Source organism: Chrysoperla carnea, chromosome 5 (assembly GCF_905475395.1).
Source record: "Chrysoperla carnea chromosome 5, inChrCarn1.1, whole genome shotgun sequence".
Classification (NCBI taxonomy): domain Eukaryota; kingdom Metazoa; phylum Arthropoda; class Insecta; order Neuroptera; family Chrysopidae; genus Chrysoperla; species Chrysoperla carnea.
The window spans coordinates 57071883-57097139 of NC_058341.1; the positions used below are offsets into that span (position 1 = coordinate 57071883).

Consider the following 25257-nt stretch of genomic DNA (forward strand, 5'->3'; position numbering starts at 1 on the left):
AAACAAATTTGGGACACGATATGCAATGAAAACTTAAAAGGTTAAAATAGTGTTTGTTCATAATAGTAGATATAATTCAAAGCCATAAAAAATGCTTTCCAAAATGTCAACTTAATAAGATGTTAGGTTAAAAAAAACTTTGTTATTAAACAAACATTCTTAGTTTAGAAATTATGAAAAAATTCATGACAGTATATTATTATTAGATAAATATTTATAAATTATATTATAGATAGAATATTTATTATATAAAACAACTATATACAAATCTGTTTATATACTTTTTTTTTTATTATTTTTCATTGGTAAGTAATTTAATGTGCGATATTTTTTTAAATTAATTATTTATTTTTTTATACATTCAATTAATTATAATTGGTTCATATGGTTTTTGTTGTTGTTGTTGTTGATATAAAGAGTTTAAATATTTATTTATTTATAATATTTATATTTCATTTTTAAATAAGCAACATTTCATAGATATAGGAATCGTTTTTTTTGTTCTGCATACAATCCCAGATAATATAATAAATAATCTGAATAGTTTTTTGTCAAACGATTTTTGTTTTGGTATGTTGAAATGAAGCGTATATAGTTTTTAAATAGGGGAGTAATTATTTTCAAAATTATGTAAGAAAAATATTTATATGAGAAAATATTTAAACAGAGTAGGTACATGGTTTGAGCTAGCCTTCTGTGAACCAATTGAATCTCCACGTATAGTATATTTTCACAACGAACGGTCCTTTTCTTAGGCAGTTTAGATTAAGCTTTTTTGGTGCTTATGCATAATCGACACTCATTTAGAAAGCTTTTGTAGTTATGCCTGTTGTCGATTAAGCTGGTTAAGTTGTTTTCGAATTTAGATGTGATGAAAACGCAAACGTTGTAATCATTTTAGCCTGAAGAGAATGGACTAGAACCTAGAATACAAATATCCACATCGATAATATAAAGTGTGTCGAATTTAAGGTGAAGACACTTATATTTTCGTTATTTATGGAAATATATATTTGAAATTTTGCACAATCATTTGCAAGTCATAAAAGGTGATGGGTACCATTTTTTATAAGATATTTAATCGAAATCTGAACTTTAAACTCAGCTTATTACAAATTGACAAATAGGACCGATTCTTAAAATTTTTCCTAGCGTCAGAGATGGTTAGAGATTTCGAAAAAAAATATTAGAAAAAGTTGCTTCGAGTATTTTTTTTATGCCTATATACCGATTTGCATGATAAAATTCAATATTTTGGTCCACAATCATAATTATTACAAGTTTATTGAAATATTTGAATATATAACACTGTTAAATTATCAATTTGTTCAGTTTTTACATTCCATAGCACACTAGTTATAAAATAAAAAAATAAACCTTTATAACTAATGTGGTATGGAATGTAAAAACTGGACAAATTGATACTTTAATAGTGTTATGCATTCAAATATTTCAATAAACTTGTAATAATTATGAGTGTGGACCAAAATAATTAAAAATGCGAATTTTGTCGTGAAAATCGATAAATCGGCATAAATTAATTTTCTAAGCAACTTTTTCTAATAGTTTTTTCTTCGATATCTCTAACCATCTCTGACGGTAGGCAAAATATTAAGAATCGGTTCTATTTGTCAATTTTTATTAGGCTGTTCAGATTTCGGTTAAGGATCTTAAAAAATGTAACTCACCACCTTGTATGACTGTGCAAAATTTCAAATCGATATTCCTTTAAATAACGAAAATATGAGAGTGTTTTCTTCTGAAATGCGACACACTGCAGATTGAAATGATAAGAAAATATATTATGGGTGTTTTTTACGTGGCTGGGATCTCCATGAAGATTTTATCAAAATCATTAATGGTACTAATGCTCTAGGAACCACTCTAGGAGAGTATCTATGACTTTCAACTAGGTCAATGTGTTGGTACATGTACTTCATACTTATCGTGGTAATCACAAATATGTAGATTAGAAAAGCTTTTTAATCTTGCCATAAATGTACTCGCAATAATTAAGGGTTTTCTTACGAATAAAACTTAAATATATTATATTATAGCTTATAGATACATAATTTTTTAAAAACTCGACTTAAACACAAAAAATTTCCATTTTAAGAGATTTCATTATTTGCCGTAGAATTCTACATATTTGATACCGGGAGTCGATCCACGGATATCTTACATTAATTTCATTGTTATAGTTTCTCATCTAATAAATTCCCCACATAAATCTGTATAAAATATAATAAATTATTCCTTACCCTATTTTTGTTTAATAATTAAAATTTTTTTATATTAATTTCAAAACAAGCAAATCTATTTCTTTTATAAATAGTTTTTGTTCTTGGTTATTTTTCTTAAAAAGTTTGAAACCACAATATCATCGTCAGAAAGGCCATTTAGAATGCGTTAATATACAATATTATTAGAAATTCATTAATGCGCCTTTAAATTAATATTTTTCGATAACAAATAGCATTCCGTCCACATTTTGATCCAACATCAAATTTTGCTTAATCATCATACTAACACAGACCATGGGTATTGTTTTCTTTTACCGTGCATGGCCTTTATTTCTTATCAATCATTCAATAATTTTATTTGACTTTCAAAATTTTTCCTTTTCGTCGTCATTCTCCATCACATTTGTTGAATATCGAAAGAATTTTAAAGTGAATCGATTTGTTTTTAACTTCAATTTTAAATAACTGAGTTTTTTTTTGGTTTGGATTATGAATATCATTAACAATAACGTTATAATTAAAACTCTATGTTAACTTCATATAATGCATTTTATGTACCACCAACCACGGTGGAGACCGTTTTTATGAACCACCATTGTGTATGAATTTTATTTGACAAACTACAAACTTTTAAGGTCCGTTCAAAATATTGCACATTGAAAAAAATAATCACAAAATATACAACCTTGTTATATAATAAGGCTTGCGAAATATAATTTTGTCTCTGTAGTGTAGTGACGTAGTTTATTATAGCAAATAATCGATAGACCTTTTTTTTAGTTAGTTGTGTAGATTTGTGACAAAAATTGAATTTGCTGCAATGACGGTTTTTTTTTTCTGATAGTATCTTATCGGTTTTTTTGTAGAAACACTATCATGAAAATTGAAATGAACAGAGTGTGCGCAAATATGTTTTTTTGTTTATATTTTATTGTATTATTATTTTTTTAAACGAAATAAAACAGCTTGATAAAGAAATTTATTGGATTTTGAAAGTATAATTTTAAAATATATTCGTGTCGTTTGTGTTGTTTTTTCGTCCATTCTTAATCAAGCTGTTACGTTTTTTACGTAATTTACTTGTATTTTTTTTTATAAATTTTATTTTTTTTTGTGGAAAGGAAATTAATATATCATGAAGATCACTTTATTGTCTTGTAGGATGGTCTAGCGCCATGTTTAAATATATAATTAAAAATATATAATTAATATTTATATTTATGTATATTTATAATATGTATATCATTATTTAACCCTAGAAGCCAGTGATGAATTTCGTACCACATAATATTTGGTGATTATTTTGCTAAGGTCAGGGCGACGAAGCTTCCAAACCTGTTGAAGATACGTGCCCCTTAATTCAATAGGGCCTAGGAATCCCAATTGCTATCTAGGTGTACGGCTAAACTTAGTATTTGACAGTCATTTGAGAATGAGTAGAAGTTTGAAAGGCTTCTGCCAAGGCCATGTCTAACAACTTATTCCTTTACGAAAATTTCTCTATGCTGAAAAATTTGTAATTGATTAAAAGTAATGAATATTCATTGAGAACGATATTCAAATTAGAAGATACTTGATACAAAATTAAAAGTTATTTTGTCTATATTCTGAATCTCGTCCATGCCATAAACAATAAAAATTATATTCTTTCTTGGGAACTTGGATAATTAAAATAATGTAGATGTTATATCTCAAAGCTACAGTAATTTAAGAACAAAACTAATTACATTTAATTTAAATAGTTTTGTTCTTAAATTACTGTAGCTTGCTAGACGAAGTTGGAAATAAAGGCCAACGAAACGTTGTAAAATTTGAAATAAAACATCTAAATTATTATTTTAATTGTCCAAGTTCCCAAGAAAGATTACAATTTTTATTGTTTTGTCTGTCACTCAAAAAATAGTGTTCGACGTCTGATACCTTTGCAATTTTTAAGGTCCAGGCAACGGACTTGCCAATCTATCGAGTACTGGACAATATGTTTTTTCATTTTTTATTCAATTATTTTCTTATTTTCATGATGTACCAACTCAATGAATATTCATCTGTTTTAAGCTTGTCACATTCGCTCTGAAAGAAAAGTTGTTAGACGCGACCTTACCAACAGTCTCGCACATTTTCAACCGTTCTGAAAAGACTGTTAAATATTATGCCTGGTAATAGTCTAGTGTAACAGCTGATAAAATCGAATTAATTTTCGTAATAACAACTGCAACTTTAACGCAAAATCAACTGCAACTTTATGAACTTTCAAAACCCTTCTTTTTTTATGTAGAAATGCCATGAATTTTTTCTGTTTACATGGGTTTGGGAACATTCACGGAAAATTTTTATAATTGAATTAAGTTAATCTTTAAAGTTTCTCTTGGTAGTGACAACTGAGAGTTCTCCAGTCGCTTCCTACCCTCCCATTAAATGTATCACATAATAAGAAACTATGAGGCTTTATGGTAAGGGTAAAATCTCTGCAAAATAGGTATTAAACATTAGAATGTATGAAATTCACTTTGACTTCCGGACTATTTTGGGTGTCCCGTCATATTTTAATAATTTATAAACATATGCGCAATTCGTTATTATTATTTTTGTGTAAAGTTATGCTAACTAATTTGAAATAATCGATATATGTTATAAGCTATAAAAATATAATAAGACACAATTTCAATAATAACAATCCATCATAAAATTAAAAATTATTTTCCTCCAAGTCCAAACTTCATAAATATTAATTCCTTTCCTTTTGATAAAATATCACCACCGGGTGCGGCCATTTCTGTAAATTTTTGCATTAACGCATTCGGTGCATTTGTTGCATTCTGTGGCTGTCCTTGTTGTCCAGGTGGACCTTGTTGTGGACCACCTAACGAAATATTTGGTAAAACAGAAGGTGTTCCTTTATGCATTGGTTGCTGTGAACGATTCATCATAGGATCATTGCCCATTTGCTGCTGACCCATATATTGTTGATTCTGTTGGTATTGATTTTGATTATTGAATTGATTATTTTGATTTTGAAATGTATTCGATTGCTGTTGCTGTTGTTGTTGTTGTTGCTGGGATTGTTGATATTGTTGCTGTGGTGTTTGCTGTTGTTGGCTACCACCGATTGTCCCCCCTCTCTGTACGCCCCCTCTCTGTTGATTCTGCATTGCTGCCTGTCGCTGTAACAAATCACATTCAGGTATAAGATTATCATTTTATTATTTTTCATTCTTCTTGTTTGTTCAAAACTACTAACGCCGACGTCTATGATTTATCATGAAATTATTAAAAAAGATATAAGATAATATCTGCATTTTTTACTGTGTTCGTTTTAGACGCTGACACGCTTTAAACGTACATAATAATTGTTCTTTTTCATAGACTATTTATACTCAGTATAAGTATTAAAGGATGTGGTATAAGATTGGGCTGGTTCAGCAGAAATTGACGAATTAATGAACATTCGCTTGTATTCAATTGAATATATTGTGTGTAGCACAAAATTGGCGCGTTCGCTCTTTTATAAAACATAAAAGAATGAACGCTCTTTGAATCTGTCTTTCCTACTAGGCATAAAATATTTTTTTGTGGCAGCATAAAAGCTAATTCGCATTAAAACGCTTAATTTGAACAATCACAGTGTTATAAGTCCATATTTTCCTACTTACACTGACTGTCAAAATTGATTGAAAAAAGAAAATCATTATTTAATCAGAATTAAAGCTTGTAAGCGTCATAATAGACCCAGAAAATAACAACCGGACTTCATTTTTAAGTAAATATTACTGATTTTCAGTGCCACATTAATTAGACAATCAATTAATGATTCCAGAAATGTGATTGTATTAAAAAAGGCATTCAAAATGTAATAATTTTGAATGTTTTTTTATTTTTAAATAATTAACAATTTATTTATTTTATTATTGGCACTGATTTAATCCATAGATTTAAGTTTAACACTTTTTTTTAGTTGATACTCTCAACTGTTTAGGCGCTAGTAGTCTTGCACACGCAAGCGTATTACATATTTAATAAACAAAATGTTTTAAGTTTTGTTAATAAATATTTTTTTGTGTTAAAAGTAAATATATTTAATTTGTATGCGTAAATAGCGTTATAAAAAAGTATTAATATCAACTTGATAATAATTAAAAAATGCAAACAATAAAATCAAACAGCCAACATTGAACATTTAATAGAAAAACTAATTGTCAACATTTAATAAAAAATACCGGCTGAGTATGACAATCAAAATATTTGTTTTGTTTTTAACTTTTTTTTTTTTTGAAAATTATTGAAGGCTTATATGCAAACTATTTTGGTCTTTAAGAATGAATGATGAAACAAAACAAATATTTCTAAATCCAAATTTACGTTTACTAGCTACGATCTAAATATATAAATAAACTTGCTAAAACAACACAAATTTAAGGTTATAACAAAAAATTTTAAAATAAAATAAAAATAAATAAAAACAAATTTTTTAGCCAAATGTGCATAAAAAATTGATTTTTTTTTTGCTCTAATTTAGATTTTTTTTAGTTCAAAACGTAAATTTTACAAACGTATATTATAAGAGCTTTATGCTCTATACGTTAGTAGAATTTTTAAAAGCTTCAAAATAATAATGCTTTAGTTTAAAAAAAAAGTGTGTATAGTAAAAAAGTAAAATTTTCCTTGGACGTTGTAAAAATTTTTTTGGTTGGATTGCTTTTTTGGTGGTTGGTTGTGGTTTTATTAGTTTTTTTTCAGTAGTTCAGAGTTAGAGTTTAGTTACCTGCTGCTCGGTGGATGAGCTGAGGAGTGTGTTCGGTGGCGAGACAGTAGTGACGGTGTTCGTGGTAGTGTCTAACTGAGAACAGGGGACAACAGGACAGGCATCTAGCAAACAGACAACAACACATAGAGATACAGACAAAGATCACTGCACTGCACTGTATTTTTTTGTATTTTTTTTTTGTATTATTTGCACACTAAAGTCTATGGAGCAAAAGTGAATTTTGATGGTGGTGTTTGCTGATTTTGATTTAACCTACTGAGTGTGTGAATTTTGATTGCGCAATGACACATTTATTAAAAAAAATGTCAGCTTTGATTACGAATGAAAAACACTGACATAGTTACTAAGAACTGTTTATGCGTACCAGTCATACTACTAGAACATTTTTTGTTCTTTAAAATGTGCTTCGTGCTTCCTACAGGCATGGGCCCAATATAATAAATTTTGTTAATTCTCGCTGGGCCCATATCTGGTTTCCTGTATACTCTTGTATTATTGTTATAAGAGAATACTTTTCGCGATTTACATTCAAATATGAAAATATTATGGAACCTAGATTCTAAGTTTCTTATGACTATTGTTGCATGATTCAAATCATACAGTGGTTAATTCAAATTTGGATTTGATTACAGTAAGCAAAAAAAGGTAGTTAGCGTCAGGGCCAAGCACTTTTCTAAGGATAGCTAGTAGTATGAAAAGTAAATTTATTAATTTTATTATTTTCTCCGATTTTCTTTTTAATATTTTAAAATGAAAATTGAATTAAATTAAAAAATATGAATGACTTATTATGATTTTTATGATATGTGTTTATATTTGAGACATGTATTCCCGTTGTGGTTTTTTTAATTTTTTCCCTTTTTTTTTTTTTTTTTTTTTTTTTTTGAATTTATTATTATTTTCATTATTAAAAATATTCGGATTAGACAATTTAATAAATTTTATTTTTTTAACTAGTGGTGTGTTTTTAAACTAGTAAAGTGTATCCTACTTGACCTTTTTCGTGCAAATGCCAACAGACTAACAATGACATTTTTTTGAGAATTTTGTATCTTTTTTATTTACTCTATGTGAAGTTGTTCTTTTACTCTTTGCACGAAAATACTTTCATTTGTTTGATTATATTTGAACATTTAAAACTGCATTAATTGACATGATGTTTTAAAACAGTGACACAACGCCATCCTTGGATAAAACTATAATCTAATACCAATTTGTTTTTTCTTTTTGTTTTTTAATAAATCAATAATAATAAAGACATCAATAAAATCTGATTGCAGGCCCAAATATAAGAAACATTAACAGCCAGAATAATAATATAGTATTACAAAGTTTGTTAAAAAAATAGTATATAAATATGACAATTATAAAAATGATAGCACACATGAATCATAGAGAATGTATATTAAAAAATAATAAAATATTTATGAGTATTTTGTTTAGAGTGCATCAGCCCACAAAAACAACGTGAAATACACAACATTTATAAATATATAAACGCGAGCGATTAATATATAAATCGCGAACCAACGAATTCACAAACGAACACATTTTTTATTAATTTTTTAAAAATGTTGAATGGCGTTTATTATTTATAACGTCAAAAAAATACTAATGTTCTTCGACGTTTTTCAGTTTTTTTTATTTTTTTAGTAATTTTTTTAGTGTATTTTGTGTTTTAGTTGTTTAAGTGTTATGTTTGTGTTTCGTTTTGAATATAGTAGGGCAGATTAAAGATTAGACGTACACTCATTTGAAAGACTTTATTAACTGTTATCTTATTAAAGAGGTGGTTATCTTGATTATCAAGATGCATAGCATTTTAATAATCAAGATAGTTTTGATCATAAGATTAGCAGACAACTTCCATTGGAACAGTTCTTCAAATAAGTATGCGTTTATGATCATATTTTAATAATATATGTCTTGCGCAATTCACCTATATATTTTCAAAATAACCTCTGAAATAACCTCCAAATATGTATGTGCCTATCCAAAACTTAATTGTAGAAGAAGAATTCTTTGTGTAAAAATTTAGTGTGTTTTTGAGAGTAAAATTGTGTTGTGTTGTGAGAGACTTGTACTGAAAAAAGAGGAGAACCCATGGCGAATCTTCTTGTGTTGGTCAGTAATGTTGAGAGATGTTGATATATTGCTGTGTACGTTCATGAATTCGAAGAACATTCAATTGGAAGAGAATGAAATAATAAAAAAGAATAAAAGACTATTACAGAAATACAAAATGTTTATAAAGTCTATATATATATTTGAGAATATATATATAGTATTTGTTTTAGAAGAGAGAGAGAGCTATATAGAGCGCATCCAAGTGCACGGAACACTCAATCACAAGGAAAGCTTTTTAATATATTTTTTTTGCACCACATGACTGATGCACCTTGGTCACAGCCGGCAAATGAGAGTGAGAGTTGAGTAGAGAGTATATTTTGAATTTTGTGAAAACACAACACACAGGAAAATGACTCCTGTTTTGTTTTGTGGATAGTCACCTGTCTTTGTCCCACGTGGGGCACCTGATCGTGAACCGGGTGTGGCACCTGGTGGCATTCCACCGGCAGCAGAGGAAGGTGACATACCCACTGGTCCGTCGCCAACACCACGCGGCGGTGGTGGAGGTCCACGTGCTCCAGGCCCGTGACCTCTTCCGCCGACGCCGCTGCCTCCACCGCTGCCGCCACTGCCACCACTTACCGCACCACCACCACCACCCGCCCCCATCATGTTTCGCTGTGACCGAGGCCCCATGCTACCACCAGCCCCACCAGATGTTTGTTGTTGCATCATACCAGAACCTACACTCCCTGGTCCTTGAAATTGATCGGGTGCCTCTGTCAGGAAGTTGCTCGGTACTAAACCTCGTACACCATCTAATTCACCCATGTAGAAGCCGTCATCATCCATTTCTCCATATACATGGATTATCGACCCAGTGGTGAAGCTTAACTCCACCTGCAGTTAGGTTACACACTAGGATAGCACTAGGCCGTGCAGCAGCGCAACTACTGTTCGCTAAATTTTCATTTCATTTACATTTTTTTTGTACATAACCAAAGGAAACACAATTTAAAAATAATATAATTTATTTTGATAGTCCAAGAGATTTGAAGTTTCCCCGACAATATGCTAATCCAGATTATTCCAAATAAATAACAATTTAAAAACTCCTGGACTATATAATATAAAAGAGAATAGTAGCTTCAATTAGCGCTGTAAAAGCTATTTGTAACTGTATATAATGTTTGTTGAAGGATTTTAATTTAGTTGAATAGGGTATTTAGGAAGATTTTTGAAAAATTTTGGTAGTGGATAATTTAAAAAATATAATATCCTTGTACTAAATTTTGCGACTACTAATTTTTATTTAAAAAGCTGTTATCACATGCATATTTAGAATAAAAATTTCTCAAATAAAAATAATAAACAAAAATACATTATTCATTTTTTGGATGAAAGTATTATTTTTGAAGATAAGCTTGTAAAGATGACTATCTTTAATTTAGATAAATAACTGTGGCAAAAGGAAGATTAAGGACAATAGAAAATACATTCTATGCCATTAAAATTTTTTAATTGTGAATTAATTTCATTTTTAATATTTTTTAATTATTTTATATTAAGAATACATTTTTTTAGCAAAGAATATATCCCAAATTAAAATTTTTTAGATGCCAATGGCCGTTAAATGATATAAAGGCGTTTAAGGCGGAGGACGCCTCTCCATACATTTAGCTCTTTGAATGCCAATTAATAATTTTTTTAAAGAAAAAAACATTATTTATGAATGGGCTATATATTTGGAGAGCGCATCGTCGTCCAAACTCCGGTGGAGGATTTAAGAAAAGACATTGACGGCAATTATTTTCAATAGGTCTAGTTTTAGGGCACAATTGACTCTTTATTGAAAATTTGTATAATTGGCTAAAAATTTGAATTATTTGAAAAAAGTTGAAGTATTCAAAAAATTGATTTAAAGTTAGTATCGAATTTTTAATAAAACTTCGATTTCCAACAAATTTTTATAAAATAAGATTTTTTATTCAGGAGTTTGAACTAAAATTGCTCAGAAGATTCGAAATTTTTCAGAAATTTCGATTATCTTTACACCTTTATTTAAAAAAATAAGAGAACTTTTTCTGCTGGAAGAGGTATTTGGCCTTTTGTGCTAAGGCGGTTAGGGGACAATTCCTTCTTTTCTACAACCTAAATCCGCCACCGTTGTCGTCTATTTCAATAGTGTTTTAAGCGGGATATCGGATAACCACGACCAGTGATCTTACATTCTCTTAAGAACAGCATTGATAATATTTTCAACCAAATATTAGAATTAAGTCAAGTATAATCTAAAGTTATTGAATTTAATAAAAAATATAATATTTCGAAACCTACTTTCAAAAAAATGAAAAAATAAGTTCATGCACTTTTGTTTCTATTTCAAAAATAACTGAATATCATGTTTCCTATGGTTCGATACAATTCATTTTCGAATATCAAGATCTCGTTACGAATGCACAAAATGTACTAAAATTCTGAGAACCAATGAAATAAATTAAAATTTTGAAAATTAAATACTTTTTTTGATCTTGATAAACTTCATAGCTTCAGTAGTAAAAATAAAAAAATTAATTTAATCGTGTTCAATATAAACTCACCTCTGAATCAACATTTGGACTTAACTCTTGTGGATCATAATCGTATAAGGCAACCATTCGTTTCACTGGCATATTTGCATAAATATCACCCCAGCGATCACGGTCATTAGAGCGTGGTGGACCTTCCACTTCCATTACCATATTATGTGGAACATAGCCTCGTCTTCCACGACATTCACCCCAGTAAAATCCATCTGGATCTTTGTCACCCCATACCTGTTCAAAGTAAATTAATAATTTATTTGAATCTATTAAGAAAACACAGTAACTTACTTTAATCGAATCGCCTTCACTGAAAGGTAATTCTTCTTCACATGCGTCTGGATTTGGTGACATTGTCGTTGGATCGTAATCGTACATAGCAACAAACCATCGTGCTTTTTTTGGTGCATTTGGAGCTTGCCCTTGTTGGTTTGATGTACCTTGTTGTTGAGGACCTCGCCGATTTTGTGCTCCAGCGCCTCGTTGATTTTGTTGTAAATTTTGTTGCTGTGTTGGTTGTTGTTGTTGGTAGTACTGTGCTTGAGCTTGTCCTTGAGCTCCGTGCATTGTTTGTCCAGTACCTCGTTGTTGTTGTTGCATATTTCGACCTTGTTGACCACCTTGTTGTTGTGGTTGTTGTTGTTGTTGTTGATACTGATGCATGTTCCCGCCATGTTGAGGTTGTTGTCCTTGATGATGTGTCATGCCCCGACCGCCACGTCCATGCATGTAATCTTCTTCCGTAAGTTGGCCTTCTGGTGCAGAATCTTTAGTTATTTCTGGAAAGGTATTGGGAACAAACATCAGAGGCACAGAACCAAAATAGTAAAATTGAGAGTGATTTTATTGTTCATATCACTTTTGTTTGCTTGTATTTGGTTCTGTGACAGGGTAGAAGATGGAGGATTATATTTTCACGTAAAATTAACGCATTTTACCCGTATATAACGACATAACATACATTTATTGCAGCGTTAATTCATGCGCAAAGTACTAAATTTCTACTGGATTCAAGAAGTGAACATGCAAGAACTAAATGGGTATTCGGTTTAGTTGGTAAGTTTGTGTGGGTGTTTTTGTGGTAAAGTTCAAAAAAAAAAATTCAAATAAACCTACCGATTTGTGGTATGCCTGGTCCCTGTGTACGGTGATGCATTTGCCCAGATGGAAATATTTCTTTGTCGCTAAGATTATCCTCATGCTCAATGATTACTTGTTGCTGTGGTCCACCTGGTTGACCACGTTGTTGAGGTCGCATATGCGGCGGAACACCACTATGCGGTTGTCGTTGTTGGCGTAATCCGCCGCGTAATACTTGTGGTGGTATTGCTGTGGGTACAGAGTCAGCCGATTGGCTATCTCGTGCTTTCGTTCGTACTGTCACATGCCTGGGATTTAGACCTAACAACTTTGATATGTCAATGAGTGCATGGTCCCCGGTTGGTGAATCTACATCTGTCACTTTTTTCCCATCAGCATATACTGCGTATCCTGTTACAATGCTGCCTGGATGATGTGGTGCTTGAACTGGATGCCACGTAACTAAAAGTGTACCATCTTGTGGACCAGCTTCAACCATTATATCAGCAGGCGGATCTGGTAAACCTTTAGGTAATGTACGGAAATCAGTATGTGCTGAAGCAGGACATGGTGGCTCTTCACCAGGCACTGCCGGTTGCGCGCGTATATGCTTAGCTCTTACAGTGACACGATATTGGGTGTTTGGTGTTAATCCGGTAATTGTATGACGATATACACCTGGTTTCACTGTACGCACTTCAACATTATTTACACAAACCACATGTTGATGATTTGAATTTGCTGGCAACCAAGATATAATTGCAGAACTTGATGTCACATGAGTTGCACGAACTGCTGTAGGCCCCAATTGTTGTGTATCACGTCCAATTACCATTGTACATGCTGCATCACGTGATGTTCGCCGATTCGCTGTAACCGATCTTACACTGATTCGATGTGGCTGTAAGAGAAAAATTAATTAAACACCGTTGAAATAAAATTTTTAAATTCTAGGTTTAAGGTAGTACGAGAGTCAAGGCAAGTTTACACTTGTAGTTGAAATTATTTGTACCTTATTTTGTACTTTGTTGATGAATTTTGTTATAACTTCATGAATATAGACGAAAAATAAGAATCCAATTTTTCGATATCTTTGGTTTTCGAAATATCGAATGCTAAATAATTATACAAAATTTTTAATTTTCAATATTTTGAAAATTACTCCAAATATCGAAAATTTTTATTCTTACTTTTCGTCTTATTATCAAGTTATAAAATAATTTACCATCAAAATTGAAATTTTAAGGTTTTTACACTAAATTAAATAGTTTTTTTTAACTTCCATAGATTAGTTTTGGAGAAATCTATGAAAACATATAATCCATTTACCGTTTTCCCATAAGACCAATGTTAAATATGCTTACTTTTGAAATCATTGATTTATTTAAATAATCGGGCAAGCCCCCCTAAAATTTTCAGAATTGATTTGGACTTTGTCCAACTTCATTAAAAAAAATCAAGCCTTTTATCCAAAATTACCCTGACCCTCGTACATGCTTAAGACTTACTCGATTGCTATCCACTCCTTCGACTAAAGCTCTAGTACGTTCTGATGCTTTGACTGTCGTTTTTAACACACCATCCACATAGACATGATAACTTTCCACTTGTGATCCAGGTTGGCCGGGTTCTGGTGCTGTCCAACTGATCAGGACACTCTTGTTCAGCTGCCGCTCCAATGTTAGTTGTCTGGGAGCACCCACTAGCACCGAGAAGAAGAGGTCGTCAGCTGCCAATATTTGCAGCATGCGTTCAATCAGTACTAACTAAAAACTACCAGCTACCCCAAATAACTAATAAGGGGCTAAAAAAATGAAGCGAATCTACCTACTACTTGGTCATTAAAGTTTATACTTCCTGATTCCTGGGTAGTTTATTAGTATAGTATTATTTTTTAATAATTCAAAACTTTACGAAAATTTAAAAAATATTCTATTTACAAAGAAAATTAATTGTTCTCTAAAAAAATTTACTCATTCATTTTTGAAAAAATCATCTAAATTTTATAAAGATAAGTAAAACGTTTCCTATAATTTAAGCTAAGCTAATCTTAAACTATCTCTAATTTAAAAAGAAAATTTTTTAATTTTCTTGTAATACTTAAAAATTTTTTTTCGAATTCTATTCTGCTGGTCTAATAAATAAGCCTAAAGTAAGCTACAAAAAATATTTTCTATGTTTTGATTTAAAAAACTTTTCGTTAAACTTTTTTTTTGGATGCAAAACATGCAAGAGTGTAACTTTAAATTTTTGTGATAATGAATTTTTAAAGTTTCAAATGATTGTGAAAATAAATTGTTACTAAAAATGCTAAGTTGTGTAAAATAATATTAAAAAAATTGCCTTTCAAAAAATAACTTAATAATTTAACATGCTTTGATAAATTTTAAGGTGTTCTAAAATGGTTTCGACATTTTAATTATTGGAGAATGTTTTCCTTTTTTTGAATCAAGGAAATCACCTTCCCAATACAAAGCAGTCGTGTAATTTACAGATTGATCCAGAACTTTTGGGAATGCTCAAAATAAATGTTTTTCGTGTTTTACTAATTTTTCGTGCCTGAGATAAATTTTTAATTACAAGCTATAAAAACCCATTTTAAACACCATGAAAAGTGATTTTCGATTATCTCCATTTGATTATTTGTCATCAGACGAAATTGTGAGCTTTAAGCTGGACTATGATTTTCTTGAAAGTTTTAGAGGAATCAATTGTTCGAATTTGGTAAAATTCTACAAATTATTTGAAAATGAAATACGTTAAAGCTTTTGGAACTCAAATGAAAAGTTTTTATGGGGTTTAGCTTGGTTTCAAAGTTGCAGATGCCAAGAAGTAAAGATATGAACTTGAGGCTTCTACAATTTGGAAACTTTTTTCAGAAGCATTTCTTCAAATTTTTTGTATTTTTTTACAATTGGTTAAGTTTTCCATAAAGGATACTTTTTAAGTATATGTTTCGAACAACAAATCAAAATAAATTTCATCGAAAAACATTTTTCATGATTTTTATGAATGGTTTTTAACTATGACATTCAATTGTAACTTTGTATCCCCAATTTGTTTAGGATCATCTGTGATAAATTTTGATAATCAATTTTCGATGATTTTTTGTTTGTTAGATCCACTCAGTGTTGTGTAAGCTAAATTTTTAAAAAGGAAGCTATATGAAAAATAAATATCACCTTGTGTATCAATAGTTTCATCTTCTGGATCTTCGTTGGTATCCGTTAGCTCACATAATCGTTGTACATCAGCCGCTAACATCTCTGCACTCTCCTCATCCCGCAATGAACTTAGCACCGCTTGATGAAAATCTAGCAAATCGTCACCAACTAGCCGCTGTGCAAAATGAGCTGGTACCAAACCACGTCGGCCATCCAACAATTCTGCGTCCAAGTACGGTGCACCAGGTTCACTCCATACTAATAAATAATCACCCGCTGAGACTGGTAACTCATCTTCCGATGTTTCTAAATCTGGTTCATATGAAAATCTAGCTATATAAACTGAACATCTACCTTTACCAGGAATATCTAACATATCCACTTGTCCATCTGTGATACCCATACCCCAGTCCCCTCCCCCACCACTATCCGATAGTCCACCACCAGTGATTGTTGGTCTGGATAGAGGACGATCCCATATATTTGGTGCATGTGGTGTTACGGGTGTGGGTATCCGCCGACCTAGTTCAACTTCTTCCAAAGGTTTTAATTTTACTGTCATCGCTGGCGATGACCATTGATTGGTTGACGATATTAATGGGTTATTCGTAAAACTTGATGCATTGTTATTAAACAACGACGACGTATTGCCTAGCGTTGAATATCCTCCTAAAGTACTTGTTAATGGGTTGCTAAATGTACTATGATTTCCTAATGCTGTTGAAGTGTACGATGATCCAACACCTCCTAACGCAGTCCCGGCTAATCCAGATATTCCTCCCGTATTATTAGTGAACACAGTTGATTGTTGATTTGTTAAAGCACTTGTTGCAGCAATTAAATTACTATACGGTTGTTGATTTGTGAGTAATGGATTCACATAGGAGGACGCACCCACAGTCGAGGTGATTCCACTACTGAACCCACTTGTAATACCACTAACGTTCGTAGCATGATGATGGTTTGTGTAAATGCCAGCAGCACTACTAACTCCTGGTGGTAAACTTGATGAATAGGCGCCATACGCGCCAGTTACACCTCCCCCAGTGACACCTGGTGCTGTACTACTAAATTGTTGTTGACTATATAAACCTGACATATTTGCAGATGTTGATGCTGTTCCTAAATTATTTGGTGCGTATTGATAATTTGTATGAACACTTCCACTCAAATTATTTGGGTTTTGTGATGGCAAGGGCGAAACTGGTGCACTTACCGCTGTTGTCCCACCATAAACACTTGGATCTAATTGATTATTATTTGTTGAGCCTGTAGCACTACTACTTAAACCCCATTGACACTCTGGTGCACTTAGTGTAGTTGATCGACTATGTTCTAATTCTGCAAGAATACGATTATCTTGTTCGATTTTTGCCATAATTCGTTCGATTTCCGTACCTTGTTGTGGTGTTGATGTCACCGTTGATGTTACATTTGTAGATGACGTTGGCTGATGGTGATGACTTTGATGATTTCCTCCTGTCCATGATGTTGATGTTATTACTGATGATGGTACGCTTGTAATTGATGAAAGTGTTGAGACACCAACTGCTGCCGAAGATAACGCTGATGATGAGGTAGTTCGTCTTTGTGATGCTAATTCTAATTGTAATTCTTCAACACGTACAGTTTCTAATGCAACTTTTTTCTCTAATTCCCTCACTTTTGATTGGCGTGCTTCCAGAGGGTCCGTTGGGATCGACGATCGTAAATTAGACAATGCTTCTGCATATTGACGTTCAACTTCTGCACGTCGTGCTTCCGCCTGACGAAGCTGTGCCTCCAATTCCACTACACTAATATTACTAGTGGACATTTAACACTCTACACTGTTGGGCAATTGCCGGGGCTCGATGACGAAAATTTTTGACGTACACTTTCACACAACACTAAAAAATTTTCGAAGGTAGGGGACGGAATTGGAGCGGAGTTACCACTCACAAACCACTGCAGCTATAAAGAAGTTGTATATGTATGTGTATATGTGTGTATGTTTGTAAGTATTGTGTATGTATATGTGTTCTCACTAAAACAATCTGCAGTATAGGGGAACAATTGTTGTGTTTTCACCAGGATATCACACAATTCGATGAAGATGAGGTGAATGATGATAATGAATGTGGGATGACCAACTTGTTCGTCTTACTCCTATGATGTTAACACACGACAATTATGACGTTATGATGGTCGACGCCTCGACTCTAGGCTGTAGACAAGTCGATGTAGGTCACAACAGCCGGTATGTGAAATAAGGGACGAAGACGTCGACTAGTGGTGGTGGTGGACGGACGACGCATCGATCGAAACCAATAGTCAGCCATACATAGGAGCGAGTATTGCGCTTGTGACACTTCAACAAACCTCTATACTATACCATTCACTCACTCACTGGAAATCCGAATCGTCGTCATAAGATACAAACACACACGGAGTGCATTCAAATCAATATGCGCACGCATGGACATAACATTTTATTGTTCTGCGCAGCAAATATTTACACCATGCGTAATATTCGAATATTTTAATATTTTCCTAATGACACATTTTTTTTTTTTTTTTTTGGAAAATTGTCAATAAAAATTTCGAAATATATTCTGGAAAAACCAAGCACTTTTTATTTCACAAGGGAAATTAAATAAGATGTTTGAAACACTTTTTATTTTTTACGGTTTCCAAATTTGAAAATCATCTATTTATCAATTTGGATTTTTCTTGGAATTTTTGATTATACATAATTTTTTTTTTTGAATCTTTCTTCGATTCGTCAATGTTCGATTGTATATTAAAAATTTCTTTACTTACACGAGCGTAGCCTGTCTTGCACTATTTGCACTAGCACAGTTGAGAGTTGTCAGTTGGAAATAATTATTCAGAAGAAAATTTTGCTGTGTGTCGGTCGTGTGTGTATATGTGTGTGATTACGGAACGCAAGAACACGATATAATCGGTGTAAAGGAAAAAGTCGTAAGGTACACACGACACGATATATGTATCGCGCTAATAATCTCTCTATACGTATATATATCGTTTTTTTACGAAAATGATATAATAATAATCGTTTTATATATGTGTGTTACGTCGACGCGAATCATCGACCAACTACGAAAGTTGAAGGTCACTCACCTTTTGCTTATTATTATCGCTTTTTACATACCATGCTGGTTTGTGCTTCGTCTATTCTATATCAGCTATGCTATGTAGAATTTTGTTCATGTTAGAGCAGTGGCGTAACTTTATAGAACACTTACAAGAACAATCGAAGTTAAACATTCTTTATAATATTAATTTTTAGTTAAAATTGTATTAAGGATGGACGAGCTCCGTATTTTAAAACGATTAACGAGCGTCAGGGCAATTTTGGATTAAAGGCTTGATTTTTTTTTATATGAAGTTGGACTAAGTCAATTCTAAAAATTTTATTGTGGGGGTTGCCCGATTATTTAAATAAATACATGACTTCAAAAGTAGGCACATTTAACATAAAGTAGACGGATGATATGTTTTCATAGATTTCTCCCAAATTAGTCGGTGGAAATTAAAAAAGAAAACCATTTAAATTAAAGTTAAAACCCTAATAAATTTAAAAAAGAAAAAATCCGTTGTGCCCAATTTATTAAGGTTGTATGAGCACGCTAGTGGGGGCACAAATTAAGAAAATATGTATTTTAGATTTTGATGATGAATTAATTTTATCTTGATAATATAAGACGAAATGTAAGAATAAAATTTTTAAACATCTGGAGTAACTTTCAAAATATCGAAAATTGAAAATTTTGTTTCATTATTAAGCTTTCGATATTTCGAAAACCAACGCAGATATCGAAAAATTTTATTCTTATTTTTCGTCTACATTCATGAAGTTATAAGAAAATTAATCATCAAAGTTGAAAATAAGGTAGAAGTATAACCGTTTGAAGCTTGTTTTCCTATGTTTGATCTAAGGGTTTCTGGTTTCTCGACCTTTTTTATTTCTTAAGGAACGAGAATTGTCGACAAGGATGTCCAGTTTCTCGAGTATTTCGTGAAATTTTTAGTTACCATAATTACGCTTATTAATTAAACAAATAAATTAAAGAAACTGTACTCGACTGGTCTATACAAAAAGTAAAAGTAGGATAGTACTTAGGTTTTTTTATAATTATTGTGCTAATAAATAGTAAAATTAAATAAACAAAATTGCTAATACATATTTAAAGAACTATATAAACTTGGTTAACAAGACAAACTTTTTGCAACCAACTGAAACTAAAAATGCATTTTTTTATATTTATAACTTTTATGTTAATAATAACTTTTATGTTAACATCACAGTCTTTTGATTAAACAATTCATAATTCACTTTCGGTACTACTTTTTTAATTGGCGCGTTAGTATGCCAACTAAAATTCTATCAGTAACCCGCAAAATAATCAACAAAGAAATTTAATTTTAATTCACAGCTTTTCCTTATGAAATAAGCTTTCAGAAATACAAGAGCATTAGCATCTGACCGACGATTTGTTATTTCAGTCACTACAGTTTTGTCCATTTTCGTTGCCCAGTAGAAGTAACTGAAATTATTTTTTTAAATTTAATTTCTAGTTATATGAATGTGTTTTTGTTTGTAGTTTCCGCTGACTGAATGGGTTCTTTAGTAGAATTTCAAATAAATCATTGTGGAGTTTGAGGTCCTTTTAATTTCTTGATTTGCGATTTCGGAAACTGGTTGAACTAGAATTTCGGTTTGGATATAATCTATTATCCTCGATTTCTCGAAGCGTTGAGGTTTTTTTCCGTCTCGGCTTAATATAAATTTCTGGATAATTCTCGAGCAGAAACCCTTGTTTGATTGCCCCGTAGTTCAATATGAAACGGAAAGCGTTTGATAAATGGCTAGGGACTGGTCGCTTTACTTTACCTTGAGTTTTAAACAGGTTTTAAAAAAGGTCAAAAACAATGTTTGATAAAGGTTCAAATACCCATTTTTCGAGATAAATACCACTTTCGTAATAACACCGATTTGAACAGCGGTGAAAAAATTGCAATTTTTCTATTACATATTTCATTAGGTGTATCCCTATCATGCGATCTCCCAATCACAAAAGTACGATTCCAATTTTTAAATAAAAAATAAAAAATCCATTGAAACAGGAAATTTATCATTGACCCCTCTCGCATTTCCTAGTGGCTGCGTAAATGTAATGGGTTTTTTCCCTCGAATATTAATAAAACTGTCATATCAGTTTAAAAAAAACGGTTTTTTTTACTACGTTCATATTCTAACGATTATAAATATACTTTTATATCTGTCAAATTTTCGATCACGATGATGGAATAGGGAAATGAAAAAATGGAGAGAGAATACTGAAGAGAAGTGGGAGGCGTGAATATTCATTTTATCTCATTGAATGGATTGTACTATAAAAATTGATCGGTTTTTCCTGTAATGTTATCTTTATTATTATCTCTATCTATCTATGAGTACTTCGGTTTTTTTTTTATAACCTAAATATTAAAAAGGGTCAAATAATGTGATATGAATATTATTTAGAGTGTGATTCATAAGTTTTGTCGATTTCGTTTCGAGAAAATTTAGGTTGTTGTAGAAAAATAAATTAAAAAAATTTGTATTGTATTTCCTAAAAAGATAACTGATAGGACATCTATAATTTCTTCTTTCCATAATTTTTTCGTCATATGATTGATTAAATCAATAAATCTAAGAAGTATATAAAATCTTGGAAACTATTTAACAATGAAATGAATTTTTATGTTTATAACTTCCCGGTATAGGAAGTTATTATAATGGGTCCGATTTTCGAAATCGAAATTTTCAACATATCTTTACGTTTCATGGTCAAGACAAGGCATTAACACCAATTTGGAGAAGAAGTATATGTGTGTGTGTGTATGTACGTACGTACATACGTACATACTTCGCTGAGATGTCGATCGAAGCGTATAAACGGAAATATGATTCGAAAAGAACATCATCACATTCAGTCGAGTCGTTTCGAGTTGTTCGAGTTTTTTATTAGTCTTTATTATTTCGGAAAGTTATTCGTGTAGACCTCAAGATTCGCACCAGACTCATCCCACTGCTTGTTTTGTATTTTAATTACTTCACATTATTTTATTTTTGTTCAAATAATAAAAACTGTTTAATGATATTTTGGATTTTACTGATGCTTTATTAGGATCTAAAAGTAACGAAAACCCTGTTCATATAACTGCCAGACAAATATTTTCCATTCGAGAAATTGCATTTCGATCGTTTTTTTTACCTCTAAATACTAAAGGTAATTACCCAAAAAATTGAAAAACTGGGTCAATCTGGGGATCGTCCAAAGTCTTATATGAATAGAAATTTCTCGGATCGTTTTCTGGCAATTTATTAGAAAATTTTTATTTAAAAGTTAAATAAACTGGATTTTGTAACTTTTGGGTTCTAATTATTTTAAAAACTCCAAAAACAGACTTTTTTTTTAATAATCTCAAAAAAAAAAAAACGAGTACAATTAAAATCGAATTTCATTTTCTGTATATACAGAATGATCCAAGTTATAGCAGTAGGACTTCATCAAATTATAGATAACGTTAAAATAATGATAATTTTTCAATACACTTCTAAACGAAAAAGTCTTTTTTTATATAGGGTGGTGATAGTAGGAGCTAAGGATCTTTCAAAATTTAAGATTTATTGTGATAAATTACATTGCACAAGCGGTACAGTCCATCCGAATAAGATTTGTGGCTGAAGACATCTTTTGTGTCCACAAAAGGGACTTTTTCAGCGAGGGAAATAGTGTTCAAGGATTTTATTTAGTGGCATTTTTTATATAAAATAAAGTTCGAAAACTAAAACCCCGACAATTACAAAATCGCGCTCTAAAAAGTATGAAAAAAAGAAAATATTTTCATCTGAAATTGTTATGATAAGTAAAATTGTCATAACAGTCGGGGACCTCTTTTCGGTAGTGTGAAAAACTTCTTAATCTTAGATTTCCCTCGACTGTAATGCGATTTTACTTATCATAACAATTTCAGATGGAAATATTTTCTGTAATTGTCGAGGTTTTAGTTTTCGAACTTTATTTTATTCAAACCACTTTGGGGTTATAATTTCGTGAGAAAGTGCAACATGCTATGAAAAATGCTATCATAGCTTTATGTCCTCTAGAGGGCGCCATATTCAAGTTACTGTGACGCCACATAGCCCATAACCAGCGGGCGATGAAGACTAAAGACTTTTAACGATATCTCATTAGTCAAATTATGATTAGTAGTTTAGAAGCTCGGTCCGAACAGATGAACATACATACATATCGGTAAAACACATAACTCTCGCCATTGTATAGTCGGTGTAAAAATTTAAATTGCCCAGCGAAATAGACGAGTAAAAGCTAGTCCAGTCATTTATTTTTTGGCAACCCCACTAATAATAATAATTAATATATTGACCTAGTTTAATTTATTTTTTCTCTGGACTAATGTAAACGAACTACAAATATCCTTACACAGCTCACAAGCTCTACAATAATTTTATTCATTGTAATATCCCACTCATACTCTCGACGAACAACACACACACTTGGCATTGTATCATCATCATATGGTATCATTATCCATTTCCATATATTCTTTTTTAGTGTTGTTGGAAAAAAACAACCATAGTCAATTTTTATTTAGAAAATCTAGGTCTATACTTTACATATTATGGAAAATGTATATTTTTTTTTATTGATTATAAAAATTTAATCAATAAAACACTATTTAAGTATAACAAAAATGTTGATGTTTTGCGTCATACAACCTCTGTGTACAAACAATAGTCTTACAAGCTTTTAAACCTACTGAAAATTAAAAAAATATATTTTCTCTTGAGTCAATCATATTTGGCATAATCTTGAAGTTTACAGTATCATCTAAAAGAAAATGACGTAAATAATACTTTTATAAGTATTATTTACGTCAGTTGTTTACAGTATTGTAAAAAAGTTTTGGTTGATTGCACGGTACATACATATAAACCAAATGCATGCTTTTTAGTCAAATTATGAGTTATTTTTAGCTGTAAAATACCACACAACTACAAAAATATATAATATATTGTGTGCATGTGATGCTTATAAATTTGATTATATAGATATCGCTCTTCAATCATCAATACTCTAACTACAGTCGTCTCTGTTCATCAAATGATGAATCTTCGATGAACTCATAATTAAATTATAAGTTTGTTTTTATATCATCGACAATTTTTTATTTTTATGGTATTATTATAAACTGCAAGATTGTATAAATATTTTAGATAGTTTTTTATCACACTCTCTAAATTTTTTGATATAGAAATATGCAATTGAAAAGGATAACCTATATGAATCATCATTTTTTCAGCCAACTTTGAACGATAAAATAATAATAAAAAGCTCGGCGACCTAAGAATTTTTTGTGATTTTTGGATACTTTGTTAATCAAAAAATGTCTCCTTAAGAATAAAAGGCGCATGTATTTCAAGGCATGGAAAGGAAAAATCAATTTAGTTTTATAATGCTTCCACCATATTTCCAGGATTTATTTATATTGTATGTCTAATATGCGAAGTATCTCAATTTCCCATTACCTACTTTTTTGTTTTTTTTTTTTGCTTTAACAAATTCTTACTCGTGTTACAAATGGCATAGAAAAACTATTTTCCGAATAAAAACAACCAAGATAAAAGCCTTCAAAGATTTGTTTTCATCTGTTTCTAGCAAAATAGAATTTAACTTGGAATAGTTATGGTGGTACGTCACAGTATCTGTTGGATATCTCTGTCTAATGTCTGTCTAAAATTTAAAATGCTTATATCATCCGTATTTCTGGATCGATTTTAATTTTAATTTCACTTTTTATCAACTTTTTTTACGGTATTTTCATATTTTGTCAACAAATACGAAAAAAATTTCATGCATATTATTGTAAAATTTAATGCATGTTATTTCTGTGTATCATGGTAAATTATTTTGTTAGATTCAAGGCAAATTACTTTGCATATTTAAACTACTTACTCGCCAATAATCAATGACTTACGTTTATTATGATTTATAAAACAATACGAAATTATCAGCTTGTAAATAAAAATAAATAAAATAATCAAAATTTTTTACTATTTTCCCAAAAATTTTATTAGAGGTATTCCGACCTACATATATATAATAAAATACTCTCATTTCAATAAGAATGCTTTCAGTGAATAAAAACTTTCAGTGAATATGAAGAATATCTGCAGTTATAATACGGAATAATTCAAGGTACATTTTTCTCTAAGTAGGGGAGACCGGGTACAAAAGTAACACTTTGTACGTTCACCTTGATTAGATGTTAGTATTTTGATG

General features: G+C 31.1%; 2 protein-coding genes across 2 annotated transcripts in view; one reads left to right on the plus strand and one right to left on the minus strand.

Annotated features, from left to right (window-relative positions):
- Positions 1 to 4936: 4936 nt before the first annotated feature.
- LOC123301255 lies at positions 4937 to 18394 on the minus strand. Its single transcript, XM_044883990.1, has 8 exons — positions 15920 to 18394; positions 14246 to 14466; positions 12774 to 13638; positions 11949 to 12436; positions 11676 to 11891; positions 9516 to 9975; positions 7003 to 7106; positions 4937 to 5404 (listed from the first exon to the last, which is right to left on the minus strand). Exons 1-8 carry the CDS (start codon positions 17715 to 17717, stop codon positions 4937 to 4939), a joined length of 4620 nt encoding a protein of 1539 aa, XP_044739925.1. The 5' UTR covers positions 17718 to 18394.
- Positions 18395 to 18964: 570 nt separating this feature from the next.
- Positions 18965 to 25257, plus strand: part of LOC123300986 (alpha-tocopherol transfer protein-like) — a 106206-nt gene continuing 99913 nt past the window's right edge. Inside the window, exon 1 of the mRNA XM_044883688.1 lies at positions 18965 to 19015. The gene's annotated coding sequence lies outside the window, so the exon portion shown is untranslated. The remainder of the gene's footprint in view (positions 19016 to 25257) is intronic.